At 42.8% G+C, this 25234-nt stretch overlaps 1 protein-coding gene across 1 annotated transcript; it reads right to left on the bottom strand.

Moving 5' to 3' along the window:
- Positions 1–617: 617 nt before the first annotated feature.
- On the bottom strand, positions 618–25234 carry LOC143275038 (AH receptor-interacting protein-like). Its single transcript, XM_076579101.1, has 6 exons — positions 25091–25234; positions 22726–22908; positions 17401–17566; positions 15523–15709; positions 4788–4930; positions 618–3604 (listed from the first exon to the last, which is right to left on the bottom strand). The coding sequence occupies exons 1-6, from the start codon at positions 25232–25234 to the stop codon at positions 3390–3392; spliced, it is 1038 nt and encodes a 345-aa protein (XP_076435216.1). The 3' UTR covers positions 618–3389.

Raw genomic sequence — 25234 nt, 5'->3', positions numbered from 1 at the left:
TTCTCCATGACTTTCCCTATGTAGGAGGTAATTGAAATTGGTCTATAGCTCGAAGCTTCAGTTCCAGGCTTACCCTCATTTAGTATATGAGTTACAATGGAAGTTTTCCATACAGAGATTTGTCCACATTCCAAGCACTTCTGAAATAGTGAATGTAGTGTGTGTGTGTGTGTGTGTGTGTGTGTGTGTGTGTGTGTGTGTGTGTGTGTGTGTTAATATCCTTTGATCTTGAATAACCATGAAGTAAACATGCTTAGTCATGTTTAACAGATAGCTCTACCAATTGACTGAAGCCAAATAATAATCAGGCTTCTGCTTAAAGAAACACCTGATCATGCAGGATATTCAGTGCTTAGACTTGGTAAACAGAAACAGAAACAAAAATACAAATCCATTCAAATTCTGAAGACGGCTGAGGATCATACAACAGTTATTATCTCCAATGTGACAAGAGTGAAAACGAACGACTTTGTACTTATCTGGGAAGCAGCACTGAAACAGGAGTGAAGTTAAAGACTTGGAACATCTGCACAGTTTTCTTGTGTTTGTTTTTTGTTGTTGTCAGGACAGAAGCATCAAGTTACATCTGCATGCATTGATGACAGACTATGACAATATTTCCAAGTCTTCCATTTATTTACGATATTTCTTTATAACAAATACAATACATGAAAATAAACATACACGAAGAAGTAAACAGGGATGTGTTTTTCCAGCTCTACCAAACATAAGAAAAGACATTCTTTCTGCACATATTCTCAGAATCTATGAACTCCAAAGGAATTTTAATTTTTGATCAGTTCAAATTATCTTTCCTGTTATTCACTTTTTGTTGTGTCATTTTCCTTGATTTATTCATTTTCATGTTATGTGTTTTTATTGTAATCACCAACATTGAAAATTGGTGGGTTCTCATAACTGGCTTGTCTCATTGCTGTTAACACTTCTTCAAGTGGGTCACAGGCCTTGTGTGTTGCCCTGGGGAAACCAGTCACATCTTGATGCATCATTCCAATATTTGAAAATACCTATCTTCCATCCACTGCTAACTGCGTACAGTTTCTGGTCTTTTCGTGTTCATTATTCTTGATGCCATCTTCTCTATTTCTTTTTATTTTGTAGTTTCCTGGCAAGTTGATTCTAATGGCAATTTTTTTAGAACTGAGAAAATTCAGTGCATGTCGCCATTTTATCAGCCGGAAATATTGTGTGTTCATATCCCGCCAAGTGATGTATCATATCTGTGAACTGCACATTAGGTGTTAACCCTTTCGCTGCCAGGAAAATAAGATTTAAGTGAAATCTATTTGCCAGGGTTTTTTCACAAAAAACGGGTATAAATTTTCAAAAAATTCTGTGCTCTTTGTTATTGGAGAAAGACCCATAAAAGTATATATTTTCTGAAAGGTAAATGAATAAAGAATACAAAACACATGCTGTTTTCCCATTTTATACATTTTTAGTGACATGCTGTTGTTTTGAAATCAGTGTTTTGTTTTTTGTCACATTTTCAACTTGTTCATTACAAACATTAGTCAGGTAATTTGCACAAAAACATCATATTTTCTGGACAAATGGATATCTGCAAACACAAAATCATACTAGAACAACCACAATATATATATATTTTTTTTTTTAAGAGATAGATACACAATACATTGTGACTTCTCCAAGTGATAAGATGGATGTGAGGGCACGCCCCCTCAGTCTCCACCCCCCTCCTCCTCACCCCTCTCACACGGTCACTTGATTCAGTTCTCATCAGACCGCGTTGGCTGCGTGCCAAGAATATCGCTCTGCTGCTAATTCGGTCATCTGTCGTCTGCTAACATCTGTACAGCCGGCATCACTCACTGACAGTCGCATCTTGGCCACTCTCTTGATTACTCCCTTTATTTTCTATCAGATCGTCCTATAAATGTTCATCACTATCTTCTCCTTCGAATTTATGCTTCAATTCTTTCTGAGCATCAGCTAAAGAAAGAAATCATGGTTGATTTAGTTCGTCACGATTGCATGTCTTGAGCACGGCGTCAGTCCAACATTTTGTTGAGCGAGCGAGGAGAGAAGTCAGGCAAACACTTGGACAGTGGCCCAACCAAAACGTTCAAATAAAGGACTGCTTCATGACGTAGATGGGGTTTCTAGCTATGAATAGAATCTAGAGAGATTCCCCAGGCTAAAGCTACCACTATTTTTGCCAAGGAAGTGAATGCAAGCCAGGGAAAAGTCAGAATATTTCGATGACGAGTTATCTCGTCATGCAGGCAGCGAAGCATACATGCTTGCCATGACGAGTTATCTCGTCATGCAGGCAGCCTAGGGGTTAATATTGTGTTTGTGTGTTTGTGTGTGTGTGTGTGTGTGTGCGTGTGTGTGTGTGTGTGTGTGTGTGTGATTGCATTTGTACACTGGTTTACACAGTGAGCACAATGTTATATTCTTATAAATTTTGTTTTACTTTTATTTATCTATTTTATCATTATTTATCAATTTGATTTTACTTTATTCATTCTCATCATGTTTGAAAAAGATTATCAACTTACTGTACTACTATCATTATCATCATTATTGCTATAATTTTCATTCTTATCATTATTATTGTTGTTGTTATCATTATTATTATTGTTTACATATCTAATGAATTTTCTGATGTTGATGTTCCTCACATTGGCTCTCCAGGCCTGATCAGTGTGTAGAGTTTATGTAAAGATCAGGCCTTTGAAGCAGATCTAGTGTGACATATACAGATCAGTCAGCACACTTTGACACCTCCTTCAAACTGAAACTGAAACAATTCAAATCAACAAGTCAGATGAAAAAGTACTGCTTTCTTCCACATCAAACCATTTCCTTGCAAACATTCCCTTTGACCACTTCTTGGTTTGATCTGGTTGAAAGGATTCTGAAAACAGAGCTGATAGCTGGTGAGACTGACAGGAACTGACTGCATGAGAGGAAAATGACATGTATTACACAAAATACATTAGGAATGAATAAATTCCTGGAATCGAAAGGGAGATGTAAAGTGGAATCAACAGCGAAAATATTCAAATTTAAACACAATAACAATTTGTGTGTGTGTGTGTGTGTGTGTGTGTGTGTGTGTGTGTGCGCATACATATGTTTGCAGATGAGTGTATATGTGCATGAATGCACATATGTTGGTATGTGCGTGTGGGGGTTTGATACAGATAGAACCAGTTGAAAATAAAAATTCAGTATGAAAGTCATAGAGGCCATGAACTCGTGAAGCTAAAATTTACATTGAATGAACACAATAAAATTTTTTCCTCTTAAGTAAAACGCAGTCATAGAAATGACTACTGGTATTACAATAGCGAATCACAAAGAATCACTGCCGATTATATAACCATTATGGTGACCTGTCAGCCAAACATCCCGCGCAAAGAGGCCTTTTCTTGCTCTTCTTTCTCCTTTACTCTCTCCTCCAGTTCTTTTAGTTCCTTGGTCACTGACTTGCTGAGGGAGGGGTCCAGGCTGGCCACTTTCAGAAGATCATCCCTGGCCTCCTGGACATTCCACACAGCTGCATGGGCTTTGCCTCGTCTGTAAAGTGCTTTGATCCGTTCACTTTGGGAAGCTAGGCAAGAAAGCAGTACTGGATTGTTAAGAAATACCTTCATTTGCACAACAACAAAAAAGTGTGTTCAAATAAACGAGTTTTCTGAGTGTGCTGCTTACAATAAGAAGAGGTAGTAATTGTGAATTTTATTAGGATCCACCTTTATCCAACATGAATACAGTGAATTCTTAGCAGTTATAATCCATGAATGTCAATGTCGCCAACAAAGTTATCTCTGTTACAATTAAGGCTCACAGTAGAGTGGTGTGTCAGTCACGGGCATAAAGAGGGCAATCTGTCCTCTTGGTTGTGCAAGCATTTCTTTTTTACCTTAACTTTCTGTGATGAAATTTGCGTTACCCAACAGACACTGCCATCTGATAATTGAGACATCATCATGTTCAAAACTGACAGTGTATCATCGATTGAGGCATGTGTCTTTGTACTGACTGACTAAATAAGCATTGAAACCTTTCCTAATATTGTGGTAATTTTTTTCTGTGTGATACATTCATCATCACGCTTAAAACTGACAGTGTTGAGTCAACGTTCAGTCCTTTCCTAACACTGTGGTAATAAAGTTCTTCTTTCTGTCTGTCTGAATTCATCTCATCTAGTCTGCTCAAATGGTCATGCAATTTGAATACAGACAGAAGAAAATAAAATCAAGCAATCAAAATACAGAAAAAAAACAACAACGCTGATCCACTTCAGAGTTTGTGGCAGAAGTTCTCACCACTTCAATTGCATCCCAGAATCATTTCAGTCAGTGAAAATGAAAAGGTACAGTGAGAAACAATGGTTGGATTCAGAACTAAACTGTAGACTGAGTGATATCCCAACATAGGGTAAAACAAATGAACTGAACTGTGTGAACACACACACACACACACACACACACACAAACACTTGCACACAAAAAGGAATGCTTGGCAATATAAGTATCTTGCTTTACTCTTTTTTTTCTTTTTCTTTAACTCCATCAGAGCTTGAGTGGTTTGCAGACTGGATGGAAGAGAGTTCCAATGTTTGGTGCAGATCATTGAAGCCCTTGACATATGTCTTCCAATGATCACACACCCTGCATGACTACTGCTCATCAAACTAGTTTGTGGTTGAATGTTCTTGTAAATAAATATCATTAGTGTCACCACAAATGATCATAAAAAGGCATGCTAAATCACAACCGGAAAGTACTTACCATAGTCTTTTTTCAACACATCAGTAGTGTGGGTGATAACAGTGTAGTAATCCTTCTCAAGAAGTTTGCACTGTGTGTAGTTCAGCAGAAATGGAATTTTCTTCTTGTCAATCTCTATCCACTCTTCATCGCCAGGCTTTTCTCTGAAAGCACATTTTTGGGCACATGTCACACACACACACACACACACACACACACACACACACGAACACACACACACATAAGCATTTATGAAACAAACTATTTTTTATAGTGTACTAGATATTTTACCAACACAAGAATATGCATTTGCAGGTATGTGTTCCATTGAAAAATGATGGCTTCTTTTTAGATTCTGAAATAATTGTTACAAAGCTCCCATGTTGGTATGACTGCTTGTCACATCATAAAATAAAATCATAAAAAAAGCTTCAATCTGAATATTCAGCAAGCTGAAACTGTTAAAGTAAACACATGCATCCTCACACACATTCACGCAAATACACACACACACATGCACACACTCGTGTATAAAGCATGGTGGGCAAGGCTGAAAAAAATCACCATTAAGTCTGAATATCAGTCACAACTGCTCATACAGACCCAAAAGTTCTACATGTTTCTCAGTTATATCAGACAGATATATATCAAGTTGTACAGTTTTACATTCCATTGTAACAAACACTGAGCCTCTCTATGGTGTTAGCTATAAACACAGTGTAGCCATCAGAGATTTTATGAAATCACTAAAGTTCTTGATGATTTCATAAAATCTCTGAAATTTTGTCACTTGTTTTCACTAATTTTATCAGCTGGCTTCAGTGAATCTGTGTGATTCTTTCAAACTGCCAGCGTGTGTGTGTGTGAATGTATGGGGGAGATCTCACTGATCTATAATCAATGAACAAAACAGATATGCAACTGGATCATAGTTATCAAGATCACCTTCAACCCTTGAAATCAAAACATGCTGTCCTCTGTCATTCTTCAAAGTGGTAACAGATCTGATTTTACCACCACTGTCATTGCAGAGCTCAAGGAGATATGGCTGAACATCAGTTTGGTCAGTTGTGCACTTTAATGGGGACAAAGACATATTGGTGGCATGGTTGGCAAACAATATAACTCAAGACATGGCAACTAGCGTCAAACTGTAAGTTAAAAAAAAAAAAACAACAAAAACCAACAACAACAACAACAACAAAAACAGCAAAAAAACCCTCTGGAATGAAGTATTCTCCTTACGCCTCAATGTTTGGGTGTGAGGCTCGTGTTACCTTCCTTCACCTCTACCAACAGAAGTGATCTCTAGAACAGAGACTGAAGATGACTGAATTTCTCTTGACTGAAATCAAGTTTTGCCAGCTTAATTGGTAAATGGTCAATATTCAGTGATAATTGTGGAAAGTCTGTCTGCTCACTTCCATCGCTTTTATAAAACAAATTATGAACACTGAACAGTCACTTGGGTAAAACTAATGTCACTTTGGTACATAATGTTCTAAATACAGGGGCTTGTGGCACTGGCGACCAAAACATCGTGGGCTGCCTGGTTGTAGAACAGAGCTGCCTTGTGATGGACTGGTAGACAGCCTCGTGGTTGTGGTAACAGGATTAGGTGTTTCGGGGATGTTTTCCTTTTCATCTTCAGTTTCTTCTTGGACTTCATTGTAAAGTGATTTGTCAAAGGATTATGGGATCTTCTTGAAGAAGGAAGAGTTGTGGGTGATTTGGTGGGTACTGGAGCCTTTGTGAGCAGTCACTTTCAGGGGAGATGGAAAATAGTGGATTGTGAGTTAGTTTTGGCAGGGCCGACATACCAAAACACTGTCTCCAACTAGAAGATCACACTGGACAGCATGACGTGAAAAATATGCTGCTGCTTTCATCTTCTGTTTCTTTTCAACATCTCTGGTGCAGAGCGTCTTGTCAAGAATCAGAGTTGGTGATTCTTTAAGGGTAGTGAGTCTTGTTATAATCTTCCTGTTGAAGAGTGCTTCTGCTGGACTGACTCCTGTTGTAGAATGGGATGTTGCACAGGAGTTTCACAGAAACTTGAATACTTCTTGCTTCCATGTTTTGTTTTCAGCGTGCGATGTCTGAACTGTTTTCTTCATGATGGACACGAAGCGTTATCATTTGCTTGTAGCCAAAGAGGTGTTACTTTGCAATGCATAAAGCCTAAGTCTTCTTCTTCTTCTTCTGCTTTCGTGGGCTGCAACTCCCACGTACACTCGCATATACACGAGTGGGCTTTTACGTGCATGACCGTTTTTACCCCGCCATGTAGGCAGCCATGCTCCGTTTTCGGGGGTGTGCATGCTGGGTATGTTTTTGTTTCCATAACCCACCGAACGCTGACATGGATTACAGGATCTTTAACGTGCGTATTTGATCTTCTGCATGCATTTACACACGAAGGGGGTTCAGGCACTAGCAGGTCTGCACATATGTTGACCTGGGAGATCGTAAAAATCTCCACCCTTTACCCACCACGCGCTGTCACCGTGATTCGAACCCGGGACCCTCAGATTGAAAGTCCAACGCTTTAACCACTCGGCTATTGCGCCCGTCATAAAGCCTAAGTAGTTTGCAGACTGAGCGAACTCATGACAGTTGAATGGTGGGCCACTGTCGACATCTGTCTTGCAGATACTTCATCCAGTTTGGGAATCAAAGTGTTGGCCTTGGCTGATGACAGTATTTCCACTTCTGGGGAGCAAGTGTAAGCATCCATCATTACAAGATTACGAGGAGGTAATCGCCAGATAGAAATGTGTGTGTGTGTGTGTGTGTGTGTGTGTGTGTGTGTGTGTTTTGTCTGTGTGCATGCATGAGAGTAAATGAGTGAGTGAGTGTGTGTGTGTGTGTGTGTGCACGCGCGCACGTGCGCACATGAAATCAACGTTCGCTTCAGATTATTGACTCCCAGGCAATTTTGTCATTCTGAGAGGTTCAGAAGAGTGATCAGAAATTGTTGCCAAACATGCAAGACAGTGCTTGAACTTGACGATCCATGTGCAGAAACCATACCTTTTCACAGATAAACCTCTGAAGACTTCTAGGAATGACGATCTGTGTTTCTTTCAGGATCACTTCAATTTTATCACTAACTGACAAATGAAATGAAATGAAATTATGGTGCTTAGAGCCTCGCTGACCACTAAGGCCATCTCAAGGCTATCGCCGCGTTAATAACTACTACAAGGATAAAAAAACAAAACAACAACAACAAAAAAAACCAAACAATTAAAATGAGTCACCACTTCAAACTTTCCACTCCAAAGTTTAAAAAAAAAAAAACTTCCATAGTTTAAAACCTTCAAATCTGGTTAAAAATGTTCACTTCTTTTAAGAAGTCCATCAGCGCCCACGGAGGGACATCACGAAACAAAGTCTTCAAAGAAACCGCCGTGTAATGTCTGTGTCTAACGTCATGCAGATCCCAACAGTCAAGGAGCACGCGTTTCACAGTGAGAGGCTCATCACAGGGAATACATCGAGGGGCCTCTTCCCCCTTCAACAAGTAAGAATGAGTAAAAAAAAGTGTGCCCCGCACACAGTCTGCGCAGCACAGACTCCTCCTTTCTGTTCTTCACCCCCGAAGGGAGGGTCTCTTTTAGGTCTGGACGGATCTGGAAGAGCTTGTTGTCCGTCTGGGTGTTCCACTCCTCTTGCCAAAGATCCTTAACGTAAGTGTTCACCTCCTGCTTCATGTCTGTGTATGGTACAAAGGATCTGGATAATTCTTTCTTTACAGCGTTCCTGGCCAGCAGGTCCGTTCTTTCGTTACCACGAATGCCAACATGTCCGGGAACCCAGGCCAACACAACCTCGTATCCTTTCTTCGTTGCGAGAGTAAAAGCTTCATAAAATTCCAGCAGTTTGGGATGAGTGATATTCCTGCAGGCGATCGCCTCCAGGGCTGACAAGGAGTCGGAAAAGATCATGAATCTCTTTTGTTTCGAAGAGAGAACCATTTTTACCGCCAGAAACAGTGTGGTCAGTTCCGCAGTGTACACCGAGCTGTCAGACAGGATGTGTTCCATTGAGGGCCGGTCAGGAAAGGCGGGACAGAACGCAGATGCAGCGACTCCGTCCTCTGACTTGGAACCGTCAGTGAAGATTCTTTGAAAAGTGGGAAATCTGTGGCAGAGTTCCGAAAAGAAAGTTCTGTAGGCCAGAGAACTGGTGGAGTCTTTACGGTACGAGGCCAGATCGAATCGGACCTCAGGTGTTCTAAAGGTCCACGGAGGGCTGTCGGGGAACTTGGAGAAATGTGAGATGCCACCGACATCCAGATCAGCATTTTCTAAGTGCGGCTGAATGCGGAGTCCAAGAGGAGGGATGCAGTTTGGGTTGTCTGTAAATTTCTTATCGAAAGGGTTGTTGAATACAGCGTCGTAAGCAGGGTTTGTAGGTTCAGAAAACAATTTCAAATAATATAGGGTCAGCTTCAGTCTGCAGTTGGAGAGAGGCAGTTCCCCCGCCTCTGCATACAGGCTGTGCACAGGGATGGTGCGGAACGCACCTAAGCTGAGACAGAGCCCTTGGTGGTGTATAGGGTCCAACAGTTTCAGGTAAGACGGTCTGGCCGAGCCGTATACTACACTTCCGTAATCCAGTTTGGACTGGACCAGAGCTCTGTAGAGGTGCAAGAGAGTTCTCTTATCAGAACCCCAGCCCGTGTGTGCTACAACTCGCATGATGTTCAGAGCTTTTTGGCAAGATATTTTCAGCTGTTTGATATGGCTGAGGAAGTTCAGCTTCTGATCAAAGACGACCCCTAAAAATTTGGCTTCCTTGACCGCCGGGATGGTGGATTTTCCCAGACGGATTTCAGGGTCCGGATAGAACTGGCGAAAATTATGAAAATGACTACATTCAGTTTTGGAGGATGAAAAGGTGAAGCCATTCTCCTCTGCCCAACACTGGATTTTGTTGACGCAGAGCTGAAGCCGTCGCTGGATGCTGGCATACGTGCTGCCAGTTGCATACAAGGCGAAATCGTCCACGAACAGCGAGCTGTCCGAGCCCTTCTGAATAGATTGAACGATGTCATTAATTTTGATGCTGAAGAGAGCCGGCGACAGAATGCTCCCTTGCGGGACACCCCGCTCCTGCTCGTGAATGTCGGACAGGGTGGTGCCGACCCTCACCTGGAATTGTCTGTCTTGCAAAAAATTGTGGATGAACTGAGGCAGGTGTCCTCAGAAGCCGAGCTTGTGCAGGTCCGAGGGGATTCCAAATTTCCAGGTGGTATCGTAAGCTCTCTCCAAGTCAAAAAATATGGCCACCACATGCTGTTTGTTTACAAAGGCATTTCTTACAGTGGTTTCCAGACGAACCAGATGGTCAACGGTAGAGCGATGCTTGCGGAAACCGCACTGTTCTTTCGCCAGAAGGCCGTCGGTCTCTAGTTTCCACATCAGTCTACCGTTGACCATCTTCTCCATCAGTTTGCAGATGCAGCTGGTCAGTGCTATTGGGCGATAGTTGGAGGGGTTCGAGGGGTCTTTTCCCGGTTTCGGCACTGGGATTATGAGGGCTTTCCGCCAGGAGGGTGGAAAAAAGCCTGTGATCCAGATGTGGTTGTAAACTTTGAGCAGGGTGTCCAGACAGGTTTCGGGAAGATGTTTTAAGAGTTTATAATGGACCTCGTCCATTCCTGGAGAGGAATCCGTACAGGTCTGAAGGGCAGATTTAAGTTCATTCATAGTGAAAGGAAGGTTGTAGCTCTCTGTGTTGGCGGAAGAGAAGTTACAGGGTGTTTTTTCTGTCAGGTTTTTGGTTTTGAGAAACCGAGCAGATTTGTTGGCAGATCTCGAGTTCTGTTCGATTGTGGAGGCAAGCAATTTGGCAACTGCTTTCTTCTCTGTGACCATAGCATCTGAAAGTTTAAGGTGATGAAAAGTTGGGCAGACGTTTTTGCCCTTAATTTTTTTCAAAACCCTCCACACTTTCTTCTTGGGTGTGTTGGAGGTTAAGGAAGAGCAAAAATCTCTCCATGACTTTCTCTGGCTCTTTTTAAAAACATACCTGGCTTTCGCCCTCAGCTGTTGATGGGTTCGAACGCTATCGGTCTCCGGTCTCCGAAAGACGCGTCGCTGTGCTCTCTTCCGAGACTTACGGGCCTCCCGACATTCCACGTTGAACCAGGGCGTTCTTGGCATCTAAGGCTTGGAGGTAGACGATGGGACTGCTGCTTTGGTGCAATCTAAAACAATCTGAGTCAGAGTATCAGCAGGGTCCTTGCTTTTTAATACTGTTTCTTCCTGCAGCTCCGCTCTTATCTTCGTGGTAAAAATTCCCCAGTCGGCTTTGTCATAGTTCAGGTGGTCAGGCAGAGAGTCACCTTCTCCATCTGTGGGGCGGAGGACGACAGGAAAGTGGTCACTCCCGTGCAGATCGTCGTGCACTTTCCACTCGTAGTCCAGGACCAACGATGGATCGCAGACCGACAGATCTAAACGCGAGAGCTTTCCAGAGGACAGATGAAGGTAAGTGGGAGACTTGTCGTTAAGACAGCGCAAGTCCATATCCGAAAGAAGGTTTTCCAAGAGAAGACCTCGGGCTGATGTCATCTCACTTCCCCAGAGCGGGGAGTGTCCATTGAAGTCGCCCAACAGTAGAAACGGTCGTGGGAGCTGGTCGACCAGGTTCATGAGGTCCTGCCTCAGAACACGGACGGAAGGAGGAAGGTACAGAGAGCAGACAGTGATGGTTTTCCCAAGTGTGACTCTGACTGCCACCGCCTGTAAAGGGGTGCTTAAAGGAACTGTACTGTATAAAAGGGACTTACGTATAAAAAGAGCGACACCAAGCAGACAGGACAGCAAAAAGGGGAGCAAAGAATCATATAGATAGTATAAAAGTATATTGCCCATTGTCATACAAGGAAATAAGCAATATACTAGAAAGAGACTTTTACAGGTGCTTGAATTCAAGTCTAAAACCTTGTCAGTTGACTCTCTCAGACTTTGGTCTGATTCGCAGACCAATTCTGAGTTTAGCTCTCAGACCATTATCAAATTCATTACGGACCAAGTATTGTTCTAATGTCAAGTGGATATGCTTTAGTAACCTGACACAATTAAGCATATAATTTTTGACTGTAGCTTGATGAAGCCTTATGTACACGAAAGTGTGTCTTCACAAGTAACTGAGAACGTTGATGTTTTTGACTTTTTGTATTCATTATCAGTTGTCTCGCTTGTCAGTTTAACGACTTCTCTTTTATGAAGTCCTTTAAGTAATTTCCTGTAATTGTATTTAGATTTTTTTTTTTTTTCAAATTTCACCCTCATTTCATCCTCATTTGCCCAGTTTCCCCCAACCCTCCATTCATTCACATCTCCCACCCCTTCTACCGATAATGCTCAAATGTATTCATAAATACTTTAACAAAATGTCTTCAATCACCGATATGTGTGACGGGACATTAAACAAAATTCCTCCTCCTCTGGATAAAACCACTAATTTTCGATTCGAACATCCTTGGCTCGAATCTGCGTGGAACCCTTTTTTTTTTCCTCGTTTCTTTTTTTTTTACCCGAAGCTTTACATAATTATGATAATGAATACAGAACACATCTCAACAAACTAATTTTTACAAGTTTCATTATCATTATATACTTCTTTTTTTTTTTTTTAATGCGAAGCTTTATATAATTATAATAACGAATAGAGAACACATTTCAACAAACTAATTCTTATACGTTTCATTATTATCATTATCAGTACTTCTTTTTCCTTTAAGTGTATATCACAAGTGAGTCTTGAAGGCCTTGCCTTTCTTGTTTCCACTTTGTGTTGACCCTATCAGCATGAACTGGAAACTTCTTGATGTTTGGAAGTGCAGTTGCCATTTTTCAACACCAGATGTAATGTTGAGGGGTGAGGATCCATTCAGAACAGAAGATCAGTTGAGCAGATGCATTTTACTGGAGGTTTGTTAACAATGATTATGAACGACATGACGCCTGTTCTATCAATACACTTTTTCCGGAAGTCCATAAATTAATGAATAACAAACGTGTACAACACTATAGAAGAGATCCCCAAAACATTTTAAATGTTGTTCTCAGCAGGAATCTGGACACTGACCATATAGAACTGCTGTTTAAGCAGTGACTTAAGCAGTTTGACCTCTGTCCACAGAGATTGCTTGGTGAAGGAGACATCAAAAAAGAATCAGCAAGATTTTTATGATTAGCAGTTGGATACTGAAACTAATAATAAAATAATAATAATAATGGTACTTATATAGCGCTAAATCTTGTGCATAAACAAATCAAAGCGCTTTCGCACCAGTCATTCTCACGCAAGCATAACTCTAAAACTGAAAAAAAAACCTAAAAAGACAAGGAAGAGACAGGGAAGGGAGGCTATTTTGGGAAGAGGTGGGTTTTAAGACCAGACTTGAAAGAGCTGAGTGTGGAGACTTGACGAAGCGAAAGAGGAAGTTCATTCCAATTGCAAGGTCCAGAGACAGAGAAAGAACGGTGGCCAACAGTCGAGAGTTTGAATCTGGGTATGTGTAAGTGGAGTGGATCCGAAGCTGATCGTAGTGAGCGAGATGGAGTGTAGAGGTGAAGGCAGCCACAGAGATAGGAAGGGGCTGATTTGTGAATACATTTGTAGCATAGAGTGCTGATCTTGTACTTTATTCGGTGTGAGACAGGGAGCCAGTGGAGATGTTGCAAAAGAGGAGTGGTGTGCTCAGATCTTTTCTTTCTGAGGACGAGTCGGGCAGCAGAATTTTGTATGCGCTGAAGGGACTGAATGGATGAAGCAGGCAAACCAGACAATAGAGAGTTAAGTAGTCAAGGCGAGAGAGAATGAGAGAAACGACAAGTCTAGATGTTGCGTCAGTGGACAGATATTTCCGGATGGAACTGATGCGCCGCAGTTGACAGTAGCAGGATTGACATGTCTGATTGATAAATGTTTGCATGGACAGTGTGTTGTCAAGGACAACGCCGAGGTTCCTGACTGAAGTGGACAGAGGGATGGATGTACTGCCAAGTTTGATTGTATTAGTTGTAATGGAAGACAGTTTTTGTTTAGTTCCTATGATCATTGCTTCAGTTTTGTCCGCGTTCAATTGTAACTTATTTAGAGTCATCCAATTTTGAATATCCAGGAAGCAGTTAGATGTTTCTTGCAAGAGCGACAACAGTTTTTCAGGTGTATCACTCTTCTGGAGTTGAGTGTCATCAGCATAAGAATGATGACTGACATTATGGCGGTTGATAATTTCAGCGAGAGGAGCAGTGTACAGTGTGAAGAGCACTGGGCCTAAAACAGATCCCTGTGGGACTCCATGTTCAATTTTAACGGGTTCAGACTGGAAATTATCAACAATGACAGACTGGAATCGATCAGTGAGATAAGATTTGAACCAGTTTAGAACAGTGCCGTTGATACCAAATGTAAAATGAAGACGGGTAAGAAGGATTGAATGGTCTATCGTGTCAAAGGCGGCTGACAAGTCGAGAAGAGTGAGAAGGGAGATCTGTCCTGAGTCGGACGCTAGCAGTAGGTTATTCAGGATGTGGAGGAGAGTGGTTTCGGTGCTGTGGTCAGCACGATAGGCAGACTGAAATGGGTGGATGAGATTGTTGAAACAAAGGTGATTGTTGAGCTGCTTCAGGACGGCTTTTTCAAGGAGTTTGGACAGGAATGGAAGATTAGAAACTGGTCGATAGTTTTTCAAAATGTTTGCGTCAAGGTTGGATTTCTTCAGAAGAGGCCGGACTATTGCAGTTTTGAAAGTGGATGGAAACGTTCCAGTGAGAAGGGATGAGTTGACAATGTTGGTGATTGTGGGGAGAAGCTGTGAGACACACTCAGAAAAAACAGAGGCTGGTATAGGATCGAGCTCACAGGATTTTATTGTCATTTCTTTGAGGATTTCATGGACATCTGTTTCAGTTAATGGATTAAAGGAATGGAGAGGAGTGCCGTTGAATTGAGGATCAGGATGAGTAGGTTGGAAAGGCATTTGGTCTAAGATGGTACGAATATTCTGGACTTTGTCAAAAAAGAAAGAGGAGAAGACATTGGGGAGTTCAGATAAAGTGTAGGCAGAAGGAAGAGGAGTCTTTTTTGCAGTGCCGAGAAGATTTGACATGATAGTGTAAAGAGATTTGGTGGATGTGGCATCGAGAACTTGAGAAGAAAAGAAGTTTGTCTTCGCTGATGAGATCATATGTTTGACTTTATTTATTTGTTTTCGGAAGATTTGATTGTGGACTTTCAGTTTTGTTGATCGCCATCGCCGTTCCAATTGGCGACGTTTGCGTTTTGCAAGTCGAATTTCTTGTGTGTACCACGGGGCAGAAGGTCTATCAGGGAGCATGCGGGTAGTGGGGGGTGCATGTTCATCCAGCAGTTGAGAGAGGACAGAGTTGTAGTGTGTAGAGACATTGGTATGAATGAATTTTATCTTGTGATTTTAATGTGGTATCATTTTTCTTGGATGAAAGTTGAATATACGCTATTTGTAGTTTTTATTGTGACCTTTCCTTGATATTAGTTTAGCATATTACATAGAATTTAAATAGTTACTGATGTGTCTTTATCATCTATATGAATTTTGCCTGTGCATGTGAGGTTCAATTATGTTGTGAAATTACTGAGATACACACTTGGAGATTTCACGAAACCCCTAGGAATTTTAGTTATTTCATGAAATCTCTGATGACCACAGTGGTTACACACACACATACACCCCCCGCAACCCTACACTTACAGCATTGCCAGCTGCTCCAGGAGACCCAAGGCCTCTTCATATTTCTCTTTGGCATCGGTGAACCTCTTCTCATTGTACAACTCATTGCCTTGTTCCTTCAGCTTTGGAATCAGCTGTACCTTTTCTTCCACACTCATCGTCCACGTCTCCTTCTGGAAATCTTCTGGTGCCTCATACCTCAGTAACTCTGTGAATCAACATGTATATATGTATCAATAATATGATAATATTTCATAATGATTCATGGTCATTACAGGAAACAACAGCTAGATTTAGTGGGCTTTACTGTTAGATGTCCTTTTCATTTATACAGAAACAATTCACACAGTTGGCAATAACAAGACACACACACATACATATATACATGCACATAAACACAGATAATGAGAGCACACACACAATAAGAATGTGAGCATGCATGTGTACGCAGGAATGTGTGTGTTTGTGCAATAAATGGATTAAATCTTGTGTGTATGCAAGAGAATAAGAGTTGAGATTTCTTCAGCTTTATCACTGGCATTGCAATCTTTTATACTTTCTCTTGGGACAAATATGAAGTAGCTGAAGGTCTACTGTTCAGTGGCCCTTACCACCCTCCTTTACGCCAGTGAGACCTGGACTGTCTACAGCAGACATGCAAAACAGCTCAATCACTTCCACCTGAGCTGTCTCTGCAGACTCCTCCACATCAGGTGGCAGGACAAAATTCCAGACACAGAAGTCCTGGAATGAGCTGGCCTCTGCAGTGTCTACACCCTACTGCAGAAAGCCCAAGCCAGGTGGGTTGGACATATGGTCAGAATGCCAGATGGTCGACTGCCTAAGCAGCTGCTGTATTGAGAACAGTGTCAGGGCAAGCGCTCACTTGGAGGGCAGAAGAAACACTATAAAGGCTGCCTCTAAGTGTCCTTCAAAGACCTGGGCCTTGACATAAACACGTGAGAGATGCTGGCTCTGGACTGTCCAGTTTGGCACAGCAAGATCACCACAGGAGCCCATGCAGCTGAAGCCAGGTGCATCACTGAGGCGCAACGAAAGGGTGCTGTGTGCAAGGCCCTAGCAGCATCCACAACCACAACAGCACCCATTCACTTGTGTCCCATATGTGGGTGAGCCTTCAGGGCCCGGAGTGGCCTCATCAGTCACCTTCGGACCCACAGCCACTGATCTTCCATCTGATTTTTTAAGTCATGGTCATTTTCAAATCCAGGAATGAGCATCACTTTCTCTTGGGGGGTTCACTGCTGTATTCATGCAGACATCCTAAACATGATGGTTTTTATACATATACTCATGCTCAGAACCCCTTCACAGACTTCTGTTAGGTAACATGGTGATAAACACAAAGGCTGAGTGGTGACAGAATTTGACTACCTTCCCAAGAGTCTATGAAGACTGTGGTTAGAATCTCCACAATGCTTGGTGAGTTGAGGATAAGATATTGACCATCCCATCCATGTCCATATCTGCTGATGGCTTCATCCCCTTAATGTGTAGGCACAAAAATATCTGATACATATATGATAAATCAAATGCATGTCATCATTAGGTGGATTATGGAAAAATAAACATTCCCAGCATTTATGACATCCTGAAACAATATGGCTTCCTAAATGGCAGGGTAAAAATGATTGTACATGTAAATTGCTGCTTCCAGAAACAAGTGTATGTGGGATCTGCAGCAGGAGAATAAGAAGGAAATGTTTTCTAGAGCACCCAGAAAGCTCGTGTGCTGATGAAACTAGATGTACTTCGAAGACATTTGATAGGTGCAGATCCTGGGGTCACCCTTAGGAAGAAGAAGAAGAAGAAAAGATGAAGAAGAAAAGAAAAAGAAAATGGTTTTGAACACTGTGTCTGCACAACTGACCAACCTACCGAGGGTAAAGTACAGTGGCTGAGGTTTCTTCATCAGATCATTCAGATCAGCATATCCCATCCCTCCATCCATCATCATCCCACAGCAGTGGTGATTGGAGGCATGGGAATGTCCCTTGTTGATGTCCCTCAGACTCTTCGCCACTGTTGGATACACAGCAGTGTCCTGGAAATTGCAAGTGGGGAAAGAACAATACAGAGTTGAATAGAAAGAAACACACACAATATACACAAGTGAAACCAGCAATGCCATACTGGTCATGTGACCTGCAGTGGCATGCATAAAAAGGGGCTGATGATGGAGTCTCCCATCGGACCTACAGATGAGTAGGCAGGCAGGCTTATCTGTCTGTGTGTGTCCTCCTATGGGAGAAGAGGCCGATTCTGGATGCTCAGCACTTCCCACAGGTGTTGCAAGGGAAAACGTCTCCAGCAGTTGAGCCCTGCTTCCTTCACTCACGCTTCTCCTTAATGGCCAGCGTTCTCTTGTTTTCAAATGTCTTTATGCCACTAGAGCACAGCATCCTCCAGCAAGAGTGGTCAAGGACATCAGTTTCCCAGGAAGCGATGTCTATGTCACAGGCTTTGAGGTTTGTCTTCAAGGTGTCCTTGAAGTGCTTGCAGGGTCTTCCAAGTTCGCGGTGGCCTTCCTTCAGCTGGCCATACAAAAGCATCTTCGGGATCCTGCTGTCTGTCATGCGAACAACGTGTCCTGTCCAGCGTAGCTGGCACTGGATCAGCAGGTTTTCGATGCTGGGCAGGCCGCTCCTCTCTAGGACCTGGAGGTTGGAGACCCTGTCTTGCCACTTTATGCCAAAGATCTTTCGTAGGCATCTCTGGTGAAACTGCTGAAGCTGTTGAATGTGATGGCGATACGTCGTCCATGTTTCACAGCAGTACAACAAGGTGGTCAGCACAACAGCTCTGTAGGTTTTGATTCTGGTGCTAAGCCTGATGCCTTTGTTGTTCCACAGCCTGTTGTTGAGTCTGCCAAAGGCCTTGGCAATACACAGCGTTACTTCTGCATCAAGGGTTCCGTTGCTGCATAGGGTGCTGCCCAGGTAGCAAAACTTGTCGACTGACTTGATCTCTGTGTCACTGATCTTGATTGCAGGTGGGGGGGGGAGGCACTGGCGTTCTGTGAGCTAGCTAGCTGGTTGGACTCGGTCTTGCTGAGGCTGATGGTGAGTCCAAAGTGCCTGCAGGAGGTTGAGAACCTGTCCATAATCAACTGCATGTCCTCATGGGTGTGTGCAGCAAGTGTGCAGTCATCAGCAAAGAGGAACTCTCTCAACAGTGCCTCAAACACCCTGGAGTCGCCGCAGTTTGAAAAGTTTGCCATCTGTGTGAAACTGAATGTAGATGCCCCGGTCACAGTCTTGGAAGGCATAAATCAGCATGGCAGAGAAGAGAATGGAGAACAGTGTGGGTGCCAGGACGCAGCCCTGCTTCACTCCATTTACCACAGGAAACGGGTCTGACATGTCAGTATTTCCTGTACTCTCGCCTGCATGCCATCGTGGAATGATGCAATCAGCTGGATTAGGTTCTCTGGGCAGCTGAACTTTAGGAGGATCTTCCACAGACCACGGCGGTTCACCATGTCGAAGGTCTACAAAGACCATGTGGAGCTCCTTATTCTGCTCACAACACTTCTCTTGCATCTGGCGTACGGCAAACACCATGTCACATGTTCCCCTGCCTGAGCGGAAGCTGCACTGTGCTTCAGGGTTGACTGTGTTGGAGACATGGTCAACCAGTCTATTCAGTATGATGCGGGCAAAGATCTTGCCGGCGATGCAGAGGAGAGAGATTCCACGGTGGTTATCGCAGGATGTTTTGTCTCCTTTCCGTTTGTAAATGTGGACAATTGAAGCATCCTTGAAATCCTGGGGGACCTCCCCTCTCTCCCAGATAGACTGGAACAGGGCGGTCAGCTTGTCTGTCAGTACCTGCCTCCATACTTGTAGATGTCGGCCTGGATTCCATCCGCTCCTGGTGCTTTTCCTGACGTTGTCAGCTTCAGGGTCTTCTGGGTCGCAGCCTTGGTGGGAGGGGCACCTAGTGAGTCACTGACTGGTAGCTGTGGGAGGGCTGCAATTATCTTGTCAGATACGGATGAGTCCCTGTTGAGGAGGATATTGAAGTGCTCTGCCCAGCGGGCAAGGATGTCTTTCTTGTCTGTCAGGAGGGTGGTCTGGTCCAAGGCTCGGACAGGGGTTGATCCTGTGACTCTCGGCCCATACACAGCTCAGAGACCATCATGGAAGGTCTTCATGTCGTGAGCATCAGCAGTGGACTGAAGCTCTTCGGACTTTCTCTTCCACCAGGTGTTCTTCATCTCATGCAGCCTCTTCTGTACGAGTTGCTTGGTTTGCAAGAACTGGTTCTTTTTCCTCTGGCAGTCTTTATCAGAAATGTGATCCTGATGCCGTACATGCAGTGTGTTCAAGAGCTTGGAGATTCCAGAGTCATTCTTGTCAAACCAGTCTTTGTGGCTCCTCTGTACAAAGCCGAGTGTGTCATCTGCTGCTGTGTACACAGCATCTCTAAAGATGCTCCATACCTCTTCTACATCAGTTGATGCAAGAATTTCTTGGAGAGCTGCTTGGATTTGCTGCTGCAGCACGTCCTTGGTGATAGGGAGGTGGTAGATGTTCAGCTTCCTAGGGGTTTTCTGCCTGGCTGCTTGGAGCTTGTATGCAAGTCTGATGTTCATCTTGCTGCGTACCAGGCGATGGCCCGACTAACAGACTGCTCCTCTCATGCAGCGTGTAATGGAAACATCACCTCTGTCCCTCTGCTGGACAATCACATAGTCCAGCATGTGCCATTGCTTGGAGTGGGGGAGCATCCATGTGTTCTTGTACTTGTCTGCTTGTTGGAAGAGGGTGTTGGTGATGGTCAGTCCATGCTGCGCGCAGAGTGAGAGCAAAACCAGTCCGTATGGGTTGCACTTGCCAGTGCCGTGCTGTCCTAGGACTTTTGGCCAAGAGGAGAAGTCCACACCAACACGGGCATTGAAATCCCCAAGGATGATCAGCCTGTCCTTTCTGTCTACCGCTGAAATGGTGTGGCTGAGCTCCTCATAGAAAGCTTCTTCGATGTCATCAGGGTTGGTCATTGTCGGGGCATAGCAGCTAATGACTGTGGAGAAGCGATCCTCGGACAGCTTCAGATGCAAGGTCATCAGCCTATCGTTTATCACACGTGGAAGGCTGTCAAGCTGTCGTGCAAGTTTGGTTCATATGGCAAAGCCCACGCCTGAGGTTCCTGGGGTGCCATCTGGCTTCCCAATGCAGTAGAAGGTGTAGCCCCCTCCAATTTCCTCCAGCTGGGTTTCACCAGCAAACCTGGTTTTGCTCAGGGCTGCTATGTTCACCTGGTAGTGATCAAGCATTCTAGCAATGAGCGCTGTGCGCCTTTCTGGTCTGTCATCTCTGTTTAAAAGGGTGCAAACATTCCAGGCACCCAGCGTCAGGGCATGACTCCTGGTTCTTTTCTTCTGTTGTTTTCGACCGCTAGTGTTGGATGTCCAAGTAGGTGCAGTTTCCTACTAGGTACTAGGCGAAGCAGGCTTTGTGTAGGGATCCTTTTATCTCCCCTTCCCCGTGTGGGGAGAGCAGTGCTGTCCCTAAAAAGGGCTGCTCTGACACTGTGGGAGGATATGGGCGCCACATCTGCCCCAGTCTATGGCGGACGACCATCACCCCACAGCCACCTGCGTGCAGAGTCGTGACTAGGAACTGCCAGCAGCATCCTCTGCCTGTCCTCATTACCACTTCTCCATCACCGCAGGGCTTGGGAAAGCTGGGTGTTGAAGGGCTAGCTTGTTGTTCCGACATTAGCCTGGTTGCCTGACCAGCACAGGTGACTTTTTTTAGTGAAGAGAAGTTGTGCAGTCCCTTCCCCACTCTCTCGCTTACCGACGCTCACAGTCCCACAGGTGCAGATACTGCCACATGTAGGACGGCCTCAGCAGGTGCAGGTTTTTTCTTCGGAGTTCCGTCTCAAAGGAGGACTTCCAGCCAAGGATAAGAGCTCCACTTGCCCTTTGGTCATCCTTTCCTGCCTTCACAGCTGTTGGGAAAGGTTTCCTCCGCCTGGTCCATCGTTGGGAGACCTCACATGTGGCAGGTAGTACTGGGTTACATGGTACCAGTAGCAAGGGCTATGCCCCTGACATGACTGACACCCTAAAGTGTACTCTCAACATCTGCTCAAAACTTATAAGTGGTAGCTGTTCTAGATCCTTCAATAACAATCACTTCTCAATAGCAGTAACCCCAGTTTTCAGGTGTTAGACATGCCCATAAATCAGAAGCAAGAAAGAGTGCTTACTTTCTTTTTTCCTTTATTTTCTTTTCTGACATTCATATTTTCATTTACTGCTTTCTTTCAAGTTTCTAGAATTGATTGATTAACCCCTTGACTACCATCACTTTTTGAGGTCAGTTGTACTCCATATGCTGAGGAAAAAAGCCTTGTCAGTGCTATGTATACTAAAACTACTGTAGCTTCTCTATTTGTGGGAATCTACCCATGAAATTACACCAACTGATGGATAATAAATTATTCTTTTAAAAAGAAATGAAAGAAAGGGGCTCACTTTGAGATTTGTTGAGTATATATTAAAATTATTACATAGTTAGGTTATTTTGTGAATATTTCCACAAACAAACTCACAAGCACTCAAATTAAAACAGAAGAAAACAAAACAAAAAAAAAAGGAGCAGTAATCCTCAGTTTCTTTTTAATCTGGATTATCTTCTGAACCATTAAGTTTTCTTCCTCACATTCTGCATCATTCATAATTTCCTCAAATGTTTGAAAAGACTGCGAGTCTGAGACCATTGTGGCGTCACCATTTTTATGAAGACTGGTTTCAATTCTAGGGAGAAAAAATGGTCTAGCAAGAACTGTATGACCCAGTAAGTTAAAAAAAGGGAAGAAAATAACTTTTATGATTTTTTTCTGAGGCTGTTGACATCACTCAAGGGATCTTCCTGTTCCAAAATAAGCAAAAATATTTTATGAAATGCCTCCATTAATCTCATGGAGATAGGTATCACAGAAGGCTCTGAAAGCTTCCCTACATTTAACAGACAAGGCAGTCATTGATCAAATAAATGGAATGTGTGTGTGTGGGGGGTGGGGGGGGGGAGGGGTGGGGGGGGAGGGGGAAGATGGAAGATGTGAGGGATTGTATGGGGTGTTGTGTGTCTGTTTATGTGTGTGTGTGTGTGTATACATGTGTGCGTGTGTGTTTATAAATAATGGTGTACCTCAGAACCTCTTAAACAGTCTACATGTCATATCTCTCACCTTAATGTCAGCCACCATGAACTCTGCAATCTCCTTGACCCTCATTGTTTTGACCAGGGTTTCCCAGACTTCCAATTTAAACTTTTTACCCAGAATCAGTTCCATGGGTTTGTTGACAGCCTTGCTGTTATCCAGCACTGTTCTCTCATCATTGACCAGTGCTGTGTGGTAGTGGAATGTCACCTGAAAACAGTGGTGTGTCAGACGGTATAGGGAATGTTGGAAACACTACCTGAAAACATTGACAGTCAGCTATCATTGCACCTAAGGTTTCAAGAATGTGTCAAAGTGTGTGGACAGATACATATAAACCAACCACATATGATATAAAAAAGTAATTAAAAAATACAGAGCAGATGAATGATCTTCACATAAACCCAATGTGCTGATCAGGCCTTGAGAGGTTTCTCTAAAAAACATTAACATAAACTGATAAAGAGTCACAGGAAAAAACAAACAAAAAAAAAGAAGAAAACAACAAAAATATATGCACACTGACAGCAGTGTACAAATGCACACACACACACACACACACACACACACACACACACACACACACACACTGACACATCACTCTGCAAGACTGCACATGTGCATGCACACACACACATACAAACACACATGCATATATACACGCATGTATTTTTTTTTTGTTTTTTTTTGTTTAATGTCCCGTCACACATATCGGTGATTGAAGACACGCATGTATCCAGGGCAGTACATTCATGTAAGTTTTTGCATTGCCTTATGCCATTCTGGGCACTTTCAGTTTTTGTGTATGAGGTTCATAGAATCATTAAGAATTATGGCATGTTGATCTGAAGATACATGAATGAATGCAGCTATTGGACAGCATGTGTTACTGCTTCAACTTCTATTGTCAGGCTAGATGTTGGGACTTTGTACATAGCATTCTCCTTTTTGTTTTGCAGTGTCAAAGCTGGACAGATCTTTGATGACTGAGCCATCTGTATAGAAGATATTGTCCTCTTCCTTTCTGTTTTCTTCAAAAAGTACTTTCACCTCTGCTTCCATTTGTCACTTCCTGTCTGTTGACACAACCAAAACTCTCATTTGTGCTTTTGTCCTCTCAAAACTGGATTATTGTAATTATCTGCTCATTGGTTCTCTACAGTACATTTTTCATCAACAGCAGAAAGTCAAAACTCACCTGCCCAACTTGTACTGAACACCCTAAGAGTGACCATATTCAGCCTCTTCTAAACTCCATTGGTTGTCAATACAGTCCAGGATTGAATATAAACTCTCATTGCTTCCATGCTTTCTCTGCTTTTTCACATATCTTTCTGATCTCCTTGCTGCATACATTCCAAGAAGACAACTATGTTCATCATCAGACAGTCGCATTCTCAGAATTCCCTCTTTTATACTGTCTTTTGGAAAAAGATCCTTTGCATTCACTGCCCCTGTCCAGTGGAACTCCTTGTCATATGAATAAAGACACTCCCAGTCCATTTACAGCATAAAAACCAACCTTAAGATTCATCTGTTTAAGACTACCTTTACGGATCTTCTGATGTCTGTGAGGGAGGCTGGGATGTTGTTCATTGTCTGGGCATTGTTTAGGACTTTGTGGTAAAGGGTCACATATGAGGGAGGTGCATGTGTGTGTAGGTGTGTGTGTGTGTGTGTGTGTGTGTGTGTGTGTGTGTGTGTGTGTGTGTGTGTGTTTCATACTTTTCATACTTTCTTAAGTTACTCAGCTTCAGCTTATTGTATTTAATCTTATTTTTTGTACATGTTGAACAGTGTACAGACATTACTTAAACCAGTCTTGAGTCTATTGATTTCACTTTTGTATCAGGAAAACTTTGGAGTGTTTATTTTGAAATTACACATAAATCGATAAACTCTGCAACAGGCATAATTCTTGGTATCACTGACTGATGTTGATATGTGTGCATGCATGCAACCACATGATGGACTCTAAGCGCCTCATGTGAAAAAATACAATGGTGCATTGTACCACACACGTATGTGTATCTCTCAGTGTGTGTGTGTGTGTGTGTGTGTGTGTGTGTGTGTGTAGAGAGAGAGAGAGACAGATAGATAGATAGATAGATACACACACACCAAGACAATACAACAAATAGCAGATATGAACAGGCACACACACAAAAACACACACCACAAAACATGCCTACACATGCACACACAGAGACTACTGACAAAACGTATTTTACTTACTTTCAAGTAAGTAGTTACTTACAAGTTTGTTGTTATATTATAACTGTCTTCTGTGTTCTGGTAAATTCTTAAACCTTTACTTGAATGCTGAACCAAGCAGGCATTAATTATGATATCAGATCAACAAAGATAAAAAATTAAATGTACGAAACACTACCTTTCCACCATCAACGTAATTAGGTAGATCGCCAATTCCTGCATGATGAATCTTCTTGCGTATCATTTTTTTTTCAAGCTCTGCAAGAATCTCATGGTGGTTCATGTTGGTTGTTTTCAAGCAAAACATACATGTGCTAAACAT

Source organism: Babylonia areolata, chromosome 29, assembly GCF_041734735.1.
Source record: "Babylonia areolata isolate BAREFJ2019XMU chromosome 29, ASM4173473v1, whole genome shotgun sequence".
Taxonomy (NCBI): domain Eukaryota; kingdom Metazoa; phylum Mollusca; class Gastropoda; order Neogastropoda; family Buccinidae; genus Babylonia; species Babylonia areolata.
The sequence above is the reverse complement of the archived record's forward strand: the minus strand, read 5'-3'. Positions and strand labels throughout refer to the sequence as shown.

Bases quoted from the DNA above. Each gene is read 5' to 3' on its own strand.
- LOC143275038 (XM_076579101.1), bottom strand. From the start codon at position 25,234: ATGTTTAGCACATGTATGTTTTGCTTGAAAACAACCAACATGAACCAC. The intron at 22,909-25,090 runs GTAGTGTTTCGT...CACTGTTTTCAG, and splicing joins ATTACGTTGATGGTGGAAAG to GTGACATTCCACTACCACAC. The intron at 17,567-22,725 runs GTGAGAGATATG...TGCAATTTCCAG, and splicing joins TCATGGTGGCTGACATTAAG to GACACTGCTGTGTATCCAAC.